The sequence below is a fragment of the Erpetoichthys calabaricus genome, chromosome 5, assembly GCF_900747795.2.
Source record: "Erpetoichthys calabaricus chromosome 5, fErpCal1.3, whole genome shotgun sequence".
Lineage (NCBI taxonomy): Eukaryota > Metazoa > Chordata > Cladistia > Polypteriformes > Polypteridae > Erpetoichthys > Erpetoichthys calabaricus.
In genome coordinates this window covers 189,259,272-189,278,200 of record NC_041398.2, presented here as the reverse complement: position 1 = coordinate 189,278,200, position 18,929 = coordinate 189,259,272, and the positions used below count along the sequence as shown (strand labels likewise).

Genomic DNA, 18,929 nt, shown 5'->3' with positions numbered 1-18,929 from the left:
CTATCCCACTTCTTCTTTGCCATCCTCTTCCTCTGTATACTCTCCTGTACTTCCCCATTCCACCACCAGGCTTCCTTTTCCTCCTTCCTGTGTCCAGATGTCACACCATTCACCCTTCTTGCTGTCACCCTTACTATATCTGCTGTAGTTACTCAACTGTCTGGTAACTCTTCACTGCCACCCAGTGCCTCTCTCACCTCCACCCTAAACTCAGCCTTGCAGTCTTCCTTTTACAACTTCCACCATTTGATCCTTGGCTCTGCCCCCACTCTCTTCCTCTTCTTGATCTCCACCGTCAGGACCACCATCCTATGCTGCTTAACTACACTTTCCCATGCCACCACTTTGCAGTCTTCAATCGCCTTCAGATTGACTCTTCTGCATAGGATGTAATCTACCTGTGTGCATCTTCCTCCACTCTTGTACATCACCCTATGTTTCTCCCTCTTCTTAAAATATGTATTCACCACAGCCATGTCCATCCTTTTGTCAAAATCCACTATCATCTGACCTTCTTCATGCCTCTCCTTGACATCATACCTACCCATCACCGCCTTGTCTCCTCTGTTCCCTTCACCAACATATCCATTGAAATCCGCCCCAATCACCACTTTCTGTTCCTTGGGTACACTGTTCATCGCTTCACTCCAAAAATCTTCTTTCTCATCCATCGCACACCCAACTTGCGGGGCATATGCAGTAACAACATTCATCATCACACCTCCAATTTCCAGCTTTATAATCATTACTCTGTCTGACACTCTTTTCACCTCCAAAACACTCTTGACATACTGTTCCTTCAGAATAACCCCTACCCCATTTCTCCTCCCATCCACACCATGATAGAACAATTTGAATCCACCTGGCCTTACTCCCCTTCCATTTAGTATCTTGCACGCACAATACAGTATATCAACCTTCCTTCTCTCCATCATATCTGCTAATTCTCTCCCCTTACCAGTCATACTGCCAACATTCAAATTTCCTACCCTCAGTTCCACTCTCTTTACCTTCCTCCTGCCTCCGTACACATCTCCCCCCTCTTCTTTTCCTTCTTTGGCCAACAGTAGCCCAATTTTCGCCAGCACCCTGTTGGCTAACAGTGCTGGTGGCAGTCACTGTTAACCCAGGGCTCAACCGATCTGGTATGGAAATTTTGTATTGTTGTCCGCATATTGAAGTGACAAAATTTTACACCAGATGCCCTTCCTGATGTAACCCTCCTCATTAATCCCCGCTTGGGACCGGCACAAAGAAACACTGGTTTGTGCATCCCCTGTGGCTGGGTTACAATCATATGTTCTACTAAAATCCATTTTACCAAAGGAGAGCTAGAAAGTGTGGATAATGTAAGAGGTGTATGCAGCCAACAAAAACACGTTCACCTTCTAAAACTTGTTGAATGTTTTATGAAGTTGTTTATGTCATTTGACTTCCCAGATGCTCTCTGGTGGTGAAAAGGCTTGCTGTTACTTCTCAAATGGTTACTACTGTATGTTTTAACTCTATTTGTATACTGTGGAGTAGTGATGCTAATGTTAATGTTATGGTGCTGTTTATGGATGTGCTATTGTATATACAGTTGCATTCAGTCAATTGTCCTTGGATCATGAATCTGTCTCCTTCCACAAAAATTCCTTTGGCATTCCTCATGGTTTTGTACTTAGTCGATTTTGTTTTTAAATACATACAAGTTGCTGCTTAGTTATAATTTGGTCAAATTATTATGTGTTCCATTCCCATGCTGATAACACCAAGCCCTATGACTAAATTGCTCTCAGATATCATTATTGAAGAGAAGACTGCCAGCCTCAATGACCTTAGTGTTTCAATGTCTGCAGACTTTCCTTGACTCAACACAAACAAATCTGATTTTCATCTCATGGGACCGTTTAATAACCCAGGAACCTTGACTGTTTTTATTTTACTAAGCTTCAGTTCTTGCAAAATTCTAATATGATATTCCTGTGTGACTGGTATTGAAATCTTCTTTTAAAATAAGAAACCCATTCAATCCAAAATCTCTGCTGCAATTATTATCTGCAAAACAGCATCAGAGTCCATTCCTACCGTATGTAAATAAATTCAAAAAGATTTGGGGCAACCACCCATATATTATACCTGGCTGCAGAGGTTTGAAACAACACTGAAATGCACAGGTCGAGTTCTCAATTTGAACGGATTTTTTAAGACAAAATGGCGTCTTTATAGACCTGGTCCCAGAAGTGTTGTCATCTTGGATGCTGGGACCAGAAGTGATGTTTCAAGATGGCACCAGAACCAGAAGTGGCATCTTTCAAGGTTGCCGGAAGTGACGTCTTTCAGGGCGCCGGAACCGGATTTGGCATCTTTGAAGAGAAATCAGGCAGGTTTTCCCGTATTTGGTTTGCAGAGAGAGCAGAGGAAGGTTTAGCGCACCCTTCCACTCCCTGGCCTTACCTTACCCTCCCTTACCTTCTTTCGGTCTACTCAGCTCCCTTCTATTCACACGTGTGTGACATCTACTAAAGACTGGATCCTGAAGTACTTTGTACTATTTTTGTCACCCATTTTTATGGCAGTCTTATTTACAGACATATTAAACTTTTTCCAAATGGCTACTGCTTGTGTCATGGCTTAAACCAAATGCTATAACAATGTTACATCTGTAATATATCTCTGTTTACTCTTTGATTATAAAGCTGTGTGCTCCAACACTATAGAACACTTGTATACATTTCTTACACTAACTGAGATCTTCTGAATTTGACCTACTTACTGTTCAAAACATCATATTACTCATGGGAAGCTTTCTTTCAATTATATTGTTCTGTCTACTTTCTGGAACTCTGTTCCTGAGGACTCCATCTGTCATCAGACATACCTGATCTCTGTACCTTTTTGTTTTCTGTCATTTCACTTAATAGTTTCAGTGGTCTTTACTGGTGATAGTACTGACCCTACCACATTTTATGCTCTACCTGCTTTATGTTCTACCTAAAATGTGTATCACGTTAACAAGTACTATGACTTTGTCTATCATTTATACTGTACGTGTGACCTTCCTAGTTGTACTTTATATATGATGTGTTTAGTTTGCAATGCTCCTCGGATATTTGTAGTTAGATTTTGTATATACTGTCTGCAATTTTGAGAATATTTTCAGCTTTTTGTGATTATATTTTTATTAAATAAATATATAAATGCAGATTAGTGCAAATCAAATAATGAACCATAAAAAATCATTAGGTAAGACCCATCCTCCATCCTCTTATACCCAGGAAGTAAACTAAGAGGAGGGAAGACATGACTGCTCACATCAAGTCATAGCTGTCATGTCTGTGACTTTGAAAAATCAGTATTACTGGATTCAGCAACACCATTAATTTGTTGCAGCAGAGAGTTCAAATAGCACGAAGTTCAAGAAGTAAATTTTGCAAAAATTGAGAATCAAGGGATTACACACCAGAGGCTAGGGGTAAATTTGCGACAACTGTCGTCAATGAGAACAGTCTGTGCCTGAAAAGAGAAAAAGTAGGAAGACCCAGAAGAAGGATGGCTTGAAGAGTAAAAGAGATAGCACAGAAGAAATTAATGATGATTTTTAGATATTGACAATATATATACAAAATGATTCATAGCCATTTAGAAGAGCAAAAACATGAAAGCTGATTATTGGAAAGGCATATAATGAAACATTTGCAGGTGGTGAAAAATGCATTTTACATATTTTAAATTTGGTCTTAAAGATTAGAAGTAAATGTAATGATTAGAAGTAAAGGTAATGTTCTTGAAGCCATTTTTCATTTTACTGATCTGTAATACAGTATTTTTTATGCTTGTAATGTTGTTTGCTATGTAAAGCAGTATATGACCATGCATACATTTAATGAAAAAAGGATTGTTTAAATGGCTTATTGATTACTTATCCTACCTTTATGGATTGTGGGTCTCTTGTTCACTTTTTTCTCCCAGAACAGGAGCTACAAGTTTTTTTTGTTACTTAATTAATAACTATAGGTAACTTTCTTTCTGTTTGTATACCTTGACTAAACTCCTCAAATTGAAACAGACACACTAAGTATGGGTTTCAATAATCACTAAATCAGTAACTGTTTTTTTGAATTCTAATTCAAAATGAAAAAAATGAAAATTATTTTGTAAAGTGCTTTACTGGTGGATTAAATGAGGCTCTGTCTTCTGAAAGACCATGGTTATGCAAAGGCTGCCAGCGAGTACTCTTTTAGCAGTGTGGAAACCGGCCCGGGCACAGACAGGCGGACACGTTGATGTCACCCAACACACGTTTATTTGTCATATTTTACAATGCACAAACCCCATATACCCCAAAATCCAGGCCAACCTTGAATGCCTTATCTTCTCCAGGCCACCTCTTCTCCTCTCCACCCGAGCTCTGTCCTTCTCCTCACCCGACTCCAGCTCTCGAATGGAGGGAGGCGGCCCCTTTTATAATCACCCGGATGTGCTCCAGGTGCTTCCCAGCAATCTTCCACCGGCACTCCCCAGTGTGACAGAAGTGCCGGCTGCGCACCCGGAAGCACTCCGGGTGTCCCCGCTTCCCTTCCCCCCAGCACTTCCAGGTGTGGCGGAAGTGCTGAGGTCCAGGGCTCCAAAGGCATTGGGGCGCTCCCTGACGGTGACCACGGGCTCCTACAGGGTTGAGCTTCAAAGCTCTGTACCCGTGGTCCCCATAGGTACCAGGGCGGTCGTGCTCACATGGTCTGGAGAAGGCGCAAGCCCTCCTCCGTTCCTCCGGGACGTCCCAGCCAGGTCGCCCCCCCAGCCACCTGCGACAGCAGCAAAATGCTGAAGGGGGAACCACCCACGCTGACTAATCAGATCAAAACACTATGTGAATATTGTACTCTTAGTAGCATATAGTCTTTCTGCTTATCAGCAATTAGTGGTATCTATCTAGTGTTTTGAAAAGTGCTGGCTATACAATCACCATAAACCCTACCCATCTTAGCCACAGATGTGCATGCAGTGTTTTCTGTAACAAGTTGCCTTTCCACCCATCAGTAAGCTACTAGAACCCTGAAAGATGCCAGGCATATGCTAAACAGCTGCCCTTCCCATTTCTACAACAATGTCAACATTATAGGCAGCTGTTATGTTCATATTTAGATTTTTGGCTATGAATTGCTTCAATTAACAGATTTCAGAAATTTTGGGTAAGATATTCTAAAAGTAGAATTGGCAAAAAAAAGAAAACATTCCCAATTATAACTTTAAACAAACTGTTCTAGGAAGGCCACTAATAAGATCATTAAGATCTATCATGTGGGTTTTATGATTGCCCCTTACTTTTTATGGTTTAACAGTGCAGCTTTTTCCTTTCACCTACTAATTAAGAAATAATGCAAAAGAAGCTGTAACTCATTAACGTTAATCATTAAAATCAAGACAATTTTTCAAAAAATAAAAAAAATGCCAGTTATTTTTATAGCAGGTAAAATTTGATGTTCCCAAGGTATGGTTAACCTAGTGTCTGGATCACAAGTTGACAAAGCTCATTCATTATAATAGTTTGAAAAATATTTTGTCATTAATATCTAATCTACGATATTAGATTACAATGCCAAAATAAAATTAATACAGTAAATAATTTATAACTCAAAAGCAGCTTATTCATTGTGAAATGTAAAGTCTAATGTTTGCTAGTAATGCTTTCATTTTCAAAGCAGCATTCAGATTAGTGCATATAACTGGCCACAAAAGCATCCTGACATATTGAAGTAGGTACTCCATTGTAGGTGTTTCATATTACCATTCCATGCTGGAAGTTCATTCAGTAAACTAAACATCTCATCTTTGCATTAGACAAAAGAATTTCAAATGCTTAATGCTTTCATGTGTCTAAGGAAGTGAATTTTAAAATAAAAAAAAAAAACTGATTTGCCTACATGACACCTGCAGACAATACGGTGCCTTGAAATCGGGAAGCGGATTTTCTGCCAAAAAAATAATGCATCAGAACTGGAATAAAAAATGATTGGTGTTTATCTAGCTTCTTTAAACGTGATATACCATTGTTTCATTAAGTTCGGAATAGCTTTCAGAGCTTAACCTCTGTACTGATTTTTTTAAATTAAGACTAGGGGGCTTTGCTTCCTACTTGCTTCGCTTGCCAACCCCGGGCCTGTGCTACGCGCTAGCCTCTTTGCGGTTCTGCTGCTCGCGTATGGGGATGCGGATGTACAATTTAAACAGATTGTTATTTTCATGGCAATTGTTACATATGCATAATAGAACTAACTATTTTACATTACAGTGAGTAATTAACCATATTAAAAAATAGTAAAACGTAATAATTTGAAAGTAAATTATGTTTCATGTTGCGTTAGAGTTATTCGTGCATAATACAATTTCATTCTGTTTGGCTTTGAAATTAACACGCAAATACTTTTTAAAATTGCACTTTTATTGTAAAACTTCAGTAAATACAATTTTTTAAATTCAATTTTCGTCAATATCGCATTGAATTTTGATTCTGTGTTTGGACTTTCATCGTGACAATGTAACGTATAACTGCCCGTAATTGAATTCCGTTTCTTTCTCGACCTTTTCAAATGTTTGGCTATGAGAATTGGTAATTGTCTTTCCAAAAGCTATTCTAACGGGAAACTGTTAGCGTTTTAATATAAATGGCATATCAAGATCTCCTTTGTTGTCTAATGTTATCCCCTGGAGATCTACTACATTACCTTTCTTGGATACATCCTTCTTTCTACAGTAATTCGTGCGGAGGAAGACCAGATGGTGTAAACGGTTGTAGATATTCTTCGGTATATTGTAAGTTGATGTTTTCATCTTCCGCATGATCACTACCAACTGTTTCAGCATAGTCTATTGATACGTATTTAACCAATTTGCTGTGTAACCAATCAACATTTTTGGTGTTAATTCGTTTGACTTCATCGTTTCTCACTGCTAGGATTGCTTGTGTACTCATTTTTTCTGTTGATAACCCTTCGTGATGAAATTCTTCAATAAGATTTAGACATAATACGTCTTCTTTAATTGGGAAATTCAAGTGAGGAACTTCAAAATTTATAAGAGATGAGAGAGCAGAAAATGTGTCTGTCTAAAGCAGGGGTGGGCAGATTCAGTCCTGGAGGGCCGCAGTGGCTGCAGGTTTTTGCTCCAACCCAATTGCTTAATAAGAAGCCCTTATTGCTCAAGTAACACTTCAGCTTCACTTTAGTTGTCTCGCTCATTAAGATTTTGAACCCTTATTGCTTATTTTAGTCTTAAACAGCTGTATTCTTGGTTTTTAATTGCTCCTAATTAGCAATACCATGCAAATGACAAAAGAGACCAGCATTTCTCCATTTAGCTGGTTTTCATTTACACCTGTGTGTATTTATCACACACTATTTGGTTTAATTAAATACTTGGAAGGAAAGTGAAGAGAAAAAAGTGAAGCACTGAGAATTACTCATCTGTTTTAGACTTCAAATCATTTGGACGATATCCTTAGAAAGGAAAATAAATCTAGGATATGAGAATGACCTGACATGGCAGAGTTAAAGCACTAACAAGCCATGCAATTAAATAATTGGCAAGGATTGGTTTTTAATTAAGCAACTGGGTTGGAACAAAAACCTGCAACCACTGCGGCCCTCCAGGACTGAATCTGCCCACCCCTGGTCTAAAGCATTCACGCAAATAAGAGGTGAGATTACCGTGTGCATGGTTGAAAATGGTTGAGAGGAGGGCATAACTTGATAAAATCTCAAGGCCAAGGTCTCAACTTGCAGGACTTGAAAAAATCTTCCAAAAAGTCTTGTCTTGTCACAGGATTTTTTTTATTATAATAGAGAGATGTAGCTCTTGCCTACCATTTTAATATTCTTGAGTGTGCCTGCCTCTTAATATTAGTGAAATAACTGATTTAAGACTAAGTCAGTTTTATCACATAATGAAATGAAATGATTTTTCAGTGTTTTTTTTTTCAAAATAAAGTATAAAGTGTATTATATTTTGCATTGGTGTAAATAAATTACACATTGTATAGCAATTAAACACTTATAAAAAGCATTTCCTATAAAATAATTATTAGTTTTTAAATACTGTTTGATTGTCTTTGTTGCATTTTTGCTTTTATTAGTCTTGAAGGACTTTGCTTCATATTGCATGTTATTTTCCGTTTTTATTGATAGTGGTACAAGTTTCAGACAAGTAATTTAAGAATTAGTTTTCTTCCTGCTTGTCAGGGCCCTGGGTTTTTCCATAATATATGGTTTATGTAGGAACAGTTTATCAATCCCTCTTTTATTTTAAATGGCAAAACAGACTTTCAGCTGAAAATTGGCAACCTGAAATTTGTGCTTTTACATAGTACATGTAAAGCCCCACCAAAATGAATCTGAATTTGTTAAAAAGCTAACAAGTTCAGTTTATTTTTGGAGACTTCGTACAAGTACAGACTAGGGATGTCATAATACCAGAATTTTTGTATTCGATACCACTGAAATTTTACAATAGCTGATACCTTTCAATACCATGGCAAAAACAGAAATCTCATTTAATGGCTTTTTATTAAAGTATCTCACTTTATTGAACTGAACAATATTATGCATTTTTTGTAATACAATATAAAATATATAAATACGAACAATAACAGCAGCTTTAAAATACTGGTGTATTCATCAAGTAGTTACTCAGATATCATTTAAATAATCAAGTATTAGCATTCATTAATACAATATCAAAATACAATGCAAAGCTTGAACTTTAATTTGTAGCAGAGATGGGGATCCCCACAGTGAAACTACAAATGGAGTTTATAATCTTGGGGGGATTTCCACATAGGGTTTTATCATAAACTACCTGATTTATCGTAGCACGTACACATTCTAAATATATTCTCTTGAAAACTACTGCTTAAAATCCATACGAAATATAAAAATTCAAATATTATTATAAATCTACTGCTGAAATAGTGAATTACAAGATAATTCCATATAATTCCATTTAAACCAACTCTTTATGGTGTTTTTGATAAAACATGCTTTTAAAGTCTTGTTTGTCAGTAAACCTGTCTGTTTGCATCATTAGCTGGTTAAAATATTACTAAAGAGTAATATTTAGCAGATTAGTCAAATTAATTCAAATTTCTAATATCAGAAATGGTGCTTATGGTGCTTCAATTTTCCAAATCTGTCCCTCCTTTTTTACATTTGACCCAACTTTAGTTCTTTCTGTATGAAATCAAACTTGTCAGTATTACATTAATCTTTTATTTCAGAATCCTTGCTAAACAGCCTTCGCTTTGATATTTTCAAGGTTTCGTGCATGAGTGATCAGACTTTGTTATTTCTTATGCCTGTGTACAAATCCAGAATGTGAAAATTATTTGGAATGGTGTTACCTGTACTCAGTACATTTATAACTATGACGCAGCATTACTATTCTCAGTGTAACATTCAAATTTAAAATCATACCAGTTATACAACTGGAGTGAATGACTTTTGTTTCTGTGGTGTGCTAATGTTACAGACAAACATGGATTGCATGCCAGTGGTACTATGTTCACATATTGACAGGTGAGTGGGAGACAGAATGTCAGTGAGTCATCCCTGTCCCTGAGAAATACCTTACATGAAGCCGTATGATGCAGGTGCTATACATGTCTGAGCAGCTGAAAAACAGATGTCTTTATTTTGATGATGAGTGAAACCTGGTTTTAGTGATCTTTAGTGTTTTTCTCGTGGTAATGAGTAAAAGGAGTGCTAACCTAAGTGACTGAGGCATTTGATGATATTGTTGGACCATTTTCATATGAAGAATGTGTATAGGATCTGAATGGATAATAGTCTATGTGCCTATAGTCTGCTCTGTTGCTTAAATAAACTGCTGAGGTTTGTGGTTTAGAATGCACATGTACATTGCCAAATTAAATCACAGTTACAAAGAAAGCAATGTTACTTTTAGTAGTAGCCCTACTAAGTTGTATGTTATAATAAGGGGTAACTTTTTATTTTTTTAGTACGTTTTCTTTGTTTCTTTTTTCCCTCCTGGGGCTTTTCAGTATTGGAATCATTTATTTAATTTTTTTGCAATTTTTTAAAATTTTAAGTTTAACTGTTCTAAAAATATTTTGCATCATGAAATGCCACCATTTTGTTTTTCCATGGGTGTCATCATTTTGGGTATAGTTTTGTTTACTGTTGCTATCATGGGACAACTGGAAGTTGTGGTTTCTGTGTGACGTCACTGTTGCTGTGGAAATAAAGGCTAGCGCCACACGATTTGTGGTTTCCAAAATTAAGAACATCAACAAAAAAACAAAACAAAACTAAATTCACACAGTACTTAGGGTTGGTTTAGTGAATTTACGTTTTAGATATTTACCATTTCTTTGTCTACAATTTTGGATTACGTTTTAGGTTTAATTTTTGAAGATTTATGAGTATCAGTTTTGGCTTTTGTCTGTCCTTTGATGCCAATTTTGTCTTATCTGTCTTCTGGTTCCTTTAACATATTTTCTTTCTCTGCTTAAATTTTCTAAACGGAAAATTGAAAAGGAGTAATTCTATGTCATTGGAGGAAGGGTATTCTTTTTCGATTTTTGCTCTAGTGAAATGATTAAATTGTTTTACTGATGGCAGTCAGGAATGGTGTTGAATATCTTAAAAGTACAGTGTCAATGTTCATAAGAAGTACTTCAATGGAATATTGATGTAATTTTGATTGTTTCAAAGTTTATTTTGAATAATCCATTTAACAGAAGGATCAGCCTTTCTCTGTGATACCCTGGCAAATGCTGACATCAGTTTAATCAAACAGGTGTCATCAGCAACATTAAGCAGCTTCTAAAAGATGATTCCTTTATTCATTGTATAGATTTGACACAATTGTTGTGGATTACAGCCTTGTTGCAGTCTGAAGGGTATCAACAAGAAAATCAGTTGTAGACTTTGAATACTAATCAATGCGAGTCTACCTCAATTGCAGCTTAATTAAAGAAGAGGAACTGTGTTTTGGTAAATATTTTTTAAACAGTATCACGGCTGCTGCTTCATCTATAAATATTTATGAATAGTCTATTGAGTGATTTCCCCATTTACAATTTTCTGTGATAAGGATATTAGTATTCTAGTCCTTTTCTAGATTCTTTGTTTCCCCAATGTTTATTTAAACTCAGAATCCAATTGATGCCCTGTCACTGAAGTTGATTTATTTTTGAAAGTAAATACTTGAATTGATAACCTCATGAAATTTTATTTTGCAGCCAAACTGGAAATGTAAGGACATTGATATTCCCTCTGATGTACATAAATGAGGTAAGAAAATATTGACACGTATGCTATCTGAAATGTTATTTTGAATAAGCAAAAGAGAGAGATGTCTGGGGTGGCACGGTGGCGCAGTGGGTAGCGCTGCTGCCTCGCAGTTGGGAGATCAGGGACCTGGGTTCGCTTCCCGGGTCCTCCCTGCGTGGAGTTTGCATGTTCTCCCCGTGTCTGCGTGGGTTTCCTCCGGGCGCTCCAGTTTCCTCCCACAGTCCAAAGACATGTTGGTTAGGTGGATTGGAGATTCTAAATTGGCCCTAGTGTGTGCTTGGTGTGTGGGTGTGTTTGTGTGCGTCCTGCGGTGGGTTGGCACCCTGCCCAGGATTGGTTCCTGCCTTGTGCCCTGTGTTGGCTGGGATTGGCTCCAGCAGACCCCCGTGACCCTGTGTTCGGATTCAGTGGGTTGGAAAATGGATGGATGGATGGAGAGATGTCTGAGGAGATCAGAAAGAAAATTATACACAAGCATATTAATGTCAGAGACTATAAGACTATATCCAAGCAGCTTGACAGCTTTTGCAGACATTATTAAGAGGTTTAAGGTCCAAGAGAAAATAGCCAACTTCCCTGGATACGGCTGCAACATGAAAATCAACCCCAAAATGGGCAGAAGGAGGGTGAGAATGAAAGACAAAAAGCCAAGGACAACTTCCATAGAGATACAAGCTGAACTCCAAGGTCAAGGTCCATCAGTGTCTCATTACATCATCCATGCTTTTTGAGTGACAGTGGGCTCAATAGAAGAAGTTCCAGGAGGACTCCATTGTTGAAAGAAAAATATAAAAGAGCCAGACTGGAATTTGCTAAAATTCGTATTGACAAGTCTCAATGTTTCAGCAAGAATGCCGTTTAGAGGTTTTTGGCAAGTCACATCAGCTCAATGTCCACAGAAAAAAAAATGAAGCTTTCAAAGAGAAGAACACCATACTACTATGAATCATGGAGGAGGTTTGGTTGTGTTTTGGGGCTTCTTTGCTGCATTTGGCATGGGGTGCCTTGAGTTTATGCAAGGAACAATGAAATGTCAGGACATTCTGGAGTGAAATGTACTGCCCAATGGCTAAAAACAAAAGATTGAACTATTCTTAAATGGCGTTCTATGAGCCCTAATTTGAATCCTGTTGAACATCTTTGGGAAAACAGAAGCATGGAGTCTGGAGAAGGTGCCCTTCAAACCTGACGAAGTTGGAGCAGTTTGCTCAGGAAGATTGGGCCAAACTACTTGTTGAGAGGTGCAGAAGTCTCATTGAGAGCTAGAGGAATCACTTGTTTGTAGTGACTGCCTCCAAAGTTTGTGAAACAAAATATATGGTTAATTGTCCCATCTTTTTTGTCCATGCCATTTCCATTTGTGTAATTATTTGAAATATTCTGTTGAAGCAAAAGTCTGAAGCAAAGTCTGATTTTTGTTAAATATGGAATAAACAATGATTAATGCCAGTTACTTTTGTCAGTTTCAGATTATTTCAAAGACAATTGTGGGTTCTTTTTTCATGGAGGAGTACCAACAAATTTGTCCACATCTAAGTAAAAGCATAAGTCATGAAAAAACAGTTTTATGTTTATGTAATTTTACATGAGACCAGTGCAGTACACCAACACCAGTCAGCTGGTACGTGAGGGAACAAACAAACAAAAAAATTTCCACCACTCCATTTCACGGTGCTCTTGCTGTGATACTCCATTCCAGTCTTTGCAAACTGAAGTCTTTCAAAGCTCACATTGGTAATTCTTTTTTATTTGTGCCATTATTTTTAGAACAGTTGTACATATTGGCAGACTGTGGTGGGATAATATATAATGAAGACACATTTTATTAATTATTAATAATAAAATACAAGTATTAAACATATTTTAGTATTAAAAATAGATACAGGTCTAGGCTGAAGTTAGAAAAAGAAATATGCGTAAGGTTGTCCAAACAGTGATGTGACATTACAATAATGACTCTATAAAACATAAAGACTTAACCTTCACAATTGACTTTGAGCTAGTTTCCTCTTTTTTGACCTGTTGTCATAAGTACCTGCTTCTTTTGATCTGGATTAATATGTAACTGTATTTTTTGTCAATTAAAAATATGGAAATGTTAGGCTTCTTGGCTTCAGGGATAAGAGTTTAAAAAATCTCACTTTATGCCTAGTAAGAATTTATTCCTTAACAATTTAAGACTGAAACAAAATGGGGATATTTCAAAATATTTAAATTTTTTAGTGTGGGCATATTTAAATATCACACTTACCTTACTTATGAGCAAGACATGCATGATGCCATTGTTAAAAGCTGTAATATTATGTAGCAAATCTGTGGCAGACTGTAATCCATGAATGGAGAACTTGGGATATGTTCATGAATGAAACAAAATCCAAAGTATTAATCACTATTTATTGCAAAATAGATCATGCCAGACTGCTGACCTCTAAATTTAGTTGAACATATAAGGTTGAGAGATGTCATTCAAAGAGGGCTGACAGTTCTTACACTTTACCTTAACATGGGAAAATTGTGGAATTTATGTGAAAAATGCAAGTCTTAGTGTTTATGCAGCTAAGAAATTGTACAGCAGTCATATTCAAAGGACATTGCTGAAACATCTTGGTTAAACACACAATGAATCACACACTTAATATACACATACACACCTTTATATGAAATCTTCATTTTCTTGAGAATCTACCACATGGAATAACCTTAATTTCACACTATAATAATAGACCATTCTTTTTCTTAAGAAAACTGTTTAACTTTGACCATTTTTGAACTCAGAATTAAACTTTAGAAATGCCAACAATTTACTTGCTTTATTGAACCACATAACAGGTTGTTGTTGGTGGTGGTGGTAATGCAGTTAACACTGGTTTCTCTAATAACCAATTAGCATTTAAACATGATTAACTAAGGATCATCTAAGGGAGCTCATCATTGATTCATTGGAGTGATGCCTACTGAAAACTGGGCTTTGCAGTCACATATAAATAATAAATTATAAATTCGTTGGTTCCAGCAGCAGTAGCCATTTGCAACATTATTAATATCCTGACTATATTTTTTAATAATTTAATGGTCCTTTATAAAAGAAATAAATTTCTATTAAAAATACTAACAATTCTGGGTGATTACACACTTGTATATACATACATAATTAGTGGACACATTTGTATGAAATAATCAGCCAAATACACTCACTGTTTGTTATATTACAGTATTTGTTCTTATGATTGACTCTTCAGCTATACCTTGTGAACTTCAGATAGAAACTATCACTTTTAAAACAGTAAAATTAAAAGCTTTGATTTTGTCCACGTTGACCATGTTGATGTCATCCCAGTTTGAATTTTCTGTCTGTAGCATAGTTTGAGTATCAATAGAACATTTCCAATAGTGCATCTTTGATGTCTTAAAAGGATGATTAATATTCCTGGAATGGTTAACCTGGGAATTTTACAGAATTTAATTATGTGAAAAAGAGATATTGTCTCTAGTTGCTTTAAAACAAAAGAAATACTATGCATATCTGGAATCCCCTTTAGTTGTAATTATTTAAGTCCTTGCAAAGTTAATATAAACATTAAAAAAAAAAACATGCAAAACAACAATGCTGGTTTGCAGTTAATAGCTTGAAAGGGTAAGGTAGTGCTGGTTCTAAGACAGTTGCAGAACAGCATAGATGGTAGTATGTTTGGCTGGAAGTCAGAGGCATTGTGTTTTTTTTATATATATATATATATATATATATATATATATATATATATAATCCAAAATGCATGCAGAACAATATTTCTTCAACATATGTAACTGGTACAAAAATTAAAATAATTGTATATTACTATAAGAGTATCTCTTATTTCTTAAAAACATGGTTCTTTCAATTTAAATTATTTACACTGCTTGCTCTTTGTTTCAATCATTTTCTTTTATATTAAGATTATTTTATTGTCTGGAAACACAATAGTAACTTTAGATTTCCATAAAATTTTCCTCTGCTGTTTGCTGTATTTTGTAGTATAACTAATTATATTAGCATTGCCTGCAAACAGACCAGGGTTTGTGTCCCAAGTCCTCCATGAATGGAATTTGCATGTTCTCCGCATGTCTGCATGGGTTCCTTCTGGATGCTCCAGCTTCCTCCCACTGTCCAAAGATTTGCAGGTTAGGTGAATTGACGGCGCTCAATTGGCTGTAATCTTTGTTTGGTGTGTACAGTATGTGTTCGCCCTGCAATAAACTGGTGCTTTGTCCAGCATTTGTTCCTGCATTTTTCTCTATACTAGCTGGGATAGAGTCCAGCCCCCTCCCATGACCCTGGTCTGGATTAAGTGGGTTAGAAAATGAAAAATGACTAATTGCATCACCAATCTCCCTTAATAAATCAGCACTATTGCCGTCTCTGTGTACTGTATCTATCCTCCATTGTTCTTAATTAGTTCACATGTCTGACTTGATACTGGAGAATTATATATATATATATATATATATATATATATATATATATATAATCTATTTTTTTTTTTTAATTGTCACTATGTAGTATGTTTTAAAGTTGTTAAACAGCTTGAACATCCACCCTAAAGGCAAGTATCAGTTTTTTTATTGTGTTGTATACCAGTTATTTTCCTTGGAGAATAAAAACTGGTTTACATTCCTGGAAAAATGATAATCAATTTTAAGTTTTTTTTTCCTTTTTATTGCTTTGTAAAGAAGTGGTAATTGCTATGGAAGGCACTATATAAAATTAAAGTTATTTGATATTAGTTTAATATTAAACAGACCAAAATTGTAATTATAGTGCTGATAAAATTGCCTGTTGTTTATCACTGAATATGCTTAGCTGTTTTTTTGATTCTATTCTGTCATGTTATCAAGTCATGCTGACCTGACATAATTCTGTCCTTCTCTGTTTCTCGCAGAGTGTTGTAATTGATGCAACATCAGCAGAGAAGGTCAGATCAGTTGTTAACCAGGCCAATGTGGTTATGAATATCCCATTTATGATTATGGCGCTGGGGATCATTTTTGGGGTTATCTTCATTGCATTGGTCTGTAAGGCACGGACCTCAGAGGTATGTTCTACAGGATGTTTTTTCTAATTTTTCAGTCTTAAAACACTAAACACAGTTGCATGGCCCTTTCAGCAGGTGTACTGGTATAATGACTTTTATAAAGATAAGATTACAAAAGAAAGCTTTCCTTAAAGTTCATTCACATATTTTTTGTCTTTTAAAATGATTATCTGTTGTTTAAATATTTCATATTGCATAATTTATGTTTTGTACTGTATAACAAATGTATAAATTTATCAGGAATTCACTTCATATCACAGTCAATTCCTTACTGTAAGACACTTTGAATTTTTACTGGACACTTTACACCTTAAGCTAACTATAGCTGGACTAAAATCAAATTGATTTAAAAAAAGTTGAATCATGCAGGATAATTAACATATTGGCAAAGGGCACTGACATGATGGCTGTAGTATGACAGGTATAGCTAGAACAGTAGTGTCAGTAATTTCTTTCCACATAGAGCTTGTAGCAGTGCTGCACAGAATGTCAACTATGTTTGCTTAATGTTCCTGATTGTTGTGTTTTATATGTGCTTTTTTGTGTATAAACTGTAAATATGTCTAAAAAAGGAGTTTCCTTGCGGCAAAGATAGCAAGGACGACACTAAGTACTTCACTTGACCCAAATAATAAAATAAAAAATGAGTAAAAATAAATAACGTCTTTACAAAATAAAGATGCACAAATAACAGACTTACAAATCTCAGTTTTTCACAACAAAGCTTTTGTAGCCAATAGCTACAATAGGTAACATGTATGTTTGAACAGTGCAAACTACTTACAGTGACAAGATATACTGTACACTGACAGTATAATGCTGTATATTCACTTTGTGGTGTACCAGTTCCGCAGCTTCAAAGAAAAAAAAAAAAAAAAAAAAAAAAAAAAATCAATTCCATAAAGCCGTGTCACTCTCCGTAGGTGCAATTGCACAACCGCGGGGAGTTACTGAGGTAGTTGGAGTGAGTCACACGTGCGGGTACGACCGTTCTCAATTGCTTCATTGGCTTTCTGGGGCGTGTGATTAAGGCCCTCAGAGACAGGAGTGTATATATACGGGTCAGCACAAAAAAAAAAAAGAAGGGGGAATCAAAGAAAAGAAAAGGGTCTGTAGGGGACTGGCATCGTCACACACTTGCCCTCCAAATAGCACAGCTGATAGGAAATAACAGAACAAGGCAGCTTGTGCACGTAGAAGAAGTCTCACTTTACCATGACTGTGTCTATGCATGTTTGGTTAAAACGTGCTTGTTCTTCACTTAGTGAAGTGATGGTTAAGTTTCAGCAGAAGTTGGCTCTCAAGGTTCTTGCAGTGAAGCTGTGATTGTTTAGCAGTGAACAGGAGCCCCACATGACTAAAAGTCCCTCACAGGCTGCAGATGCAGGAAGTTTGTGTGTGGTCATGTGACTGCATGGCTACGTCTGATTGGTGAAACAGAATCATGTGATTATTGTTACTACGTCTGATTGGTGAAACGTAGTCATGTGATTATTGTTGCTACGTCTGATTGGTGAAACAGTCATGCAGTAGATCCACTGGCGACTTCTTTCTGGCAAAAATAGCGTATGATGTGTAAATGGGAAAAAAGTAACGAGTCGAGTGTTGCCCAATGTAGCGTAGTAAGAGTAGCGTTTCTTCTTCATAAATGTACTCCAGTAAAAGTAAAAAGTATGGTGCAGTAAAACTACTCTTAGAAGTACAATTTTTTTAAAAAAGTTACTCAAGTAGACGTAACGGAGTAAATGGAACTTGTTACTACCCACCTCTGACCCAGAGTCATCGGTGAGACTGAGGATCGATACTTCGAAATAGCACCATTTGGAGCTGGATTTTCTGGTATCTTATTTTCATTTTTATTGTTTGGGACTTGGCTGGTCTTCATGCATTTTTTTTTTATCTTAACAGCAGCTGTGATTTCCTTGAACTTTTCTCCTATTGTTTATGTTTGTTTGTCTGTTGTTATGTAATTTATATGGGTTTGGGAGGTTTGAGATAAGGAGGCAGGGGCCGCGTGTGGTTTTATTGTCTTTATTTTTTTCCTTCCTGACACTGTACACACACACACGGGTATGTGTGTGTGTGTGTGTGTGTGTAAATATATATATATATATATATATATATATATAATATACTAGCTGATTACCCAGTGGCTTCGTTCACTGAGTGGAAGGGAAAAAAATAAAATGCAGTATTTATAAAATAAGTTTGTTAAATACCAATTTTATTTTTCAACAAATAAAGAGCATTTACAATATCATAGAAATCAATATAAACAACATTATTAACAAAATTATCATATGAGAATATGAAGTAATATATAAGAAGCACATTGCATATAAATATAAATTATTAAACAGTAAAACATTTTGATAAGAGAATTTGAATGACATATAAGAAGCGTATAAATTATTAAACAGTAAAACATTAACATTTAAAAAGTAAAGATACATTACCCAGACTCTTCGGTAGCAGCCATGGTGCCAAACGATGTCATCTGAAAACACGAATTGTATTTCCTAATGTTCTGTACAAAATGAGTTGAATGTGGATTTGCGCCAGAAATAAG

At 36.1% G+C, this 18,929-nt stretch overlaps 1 protein-coding gene across 1 annotated transcript in view; it reads left to right on the top strand.

The window, feature by feature from the left end:
- Positions 1 to 18,929, top strand: part of scarb2c (scavenger receptor class B, member 2c) — a 155,118-nt gene that overhangs the window by 109,295 nt on the left and 26,894 nt on the right. Inside the window, exons 10-11 of the mRNA XM_028802315.2 lie at positions 11,240 to 11,291; positions 16,208 to 16,360. Coding sequence (XP_028658148.2) covers positions 11,240 to 11,291; positions 16,208 to 16,360 — 205 coding nt within the window. The remainder of the gene's footprint in view (positions 1 to 11,239; positions 11,292 to 16,207; positions 16,361 to 18,929) is intronic.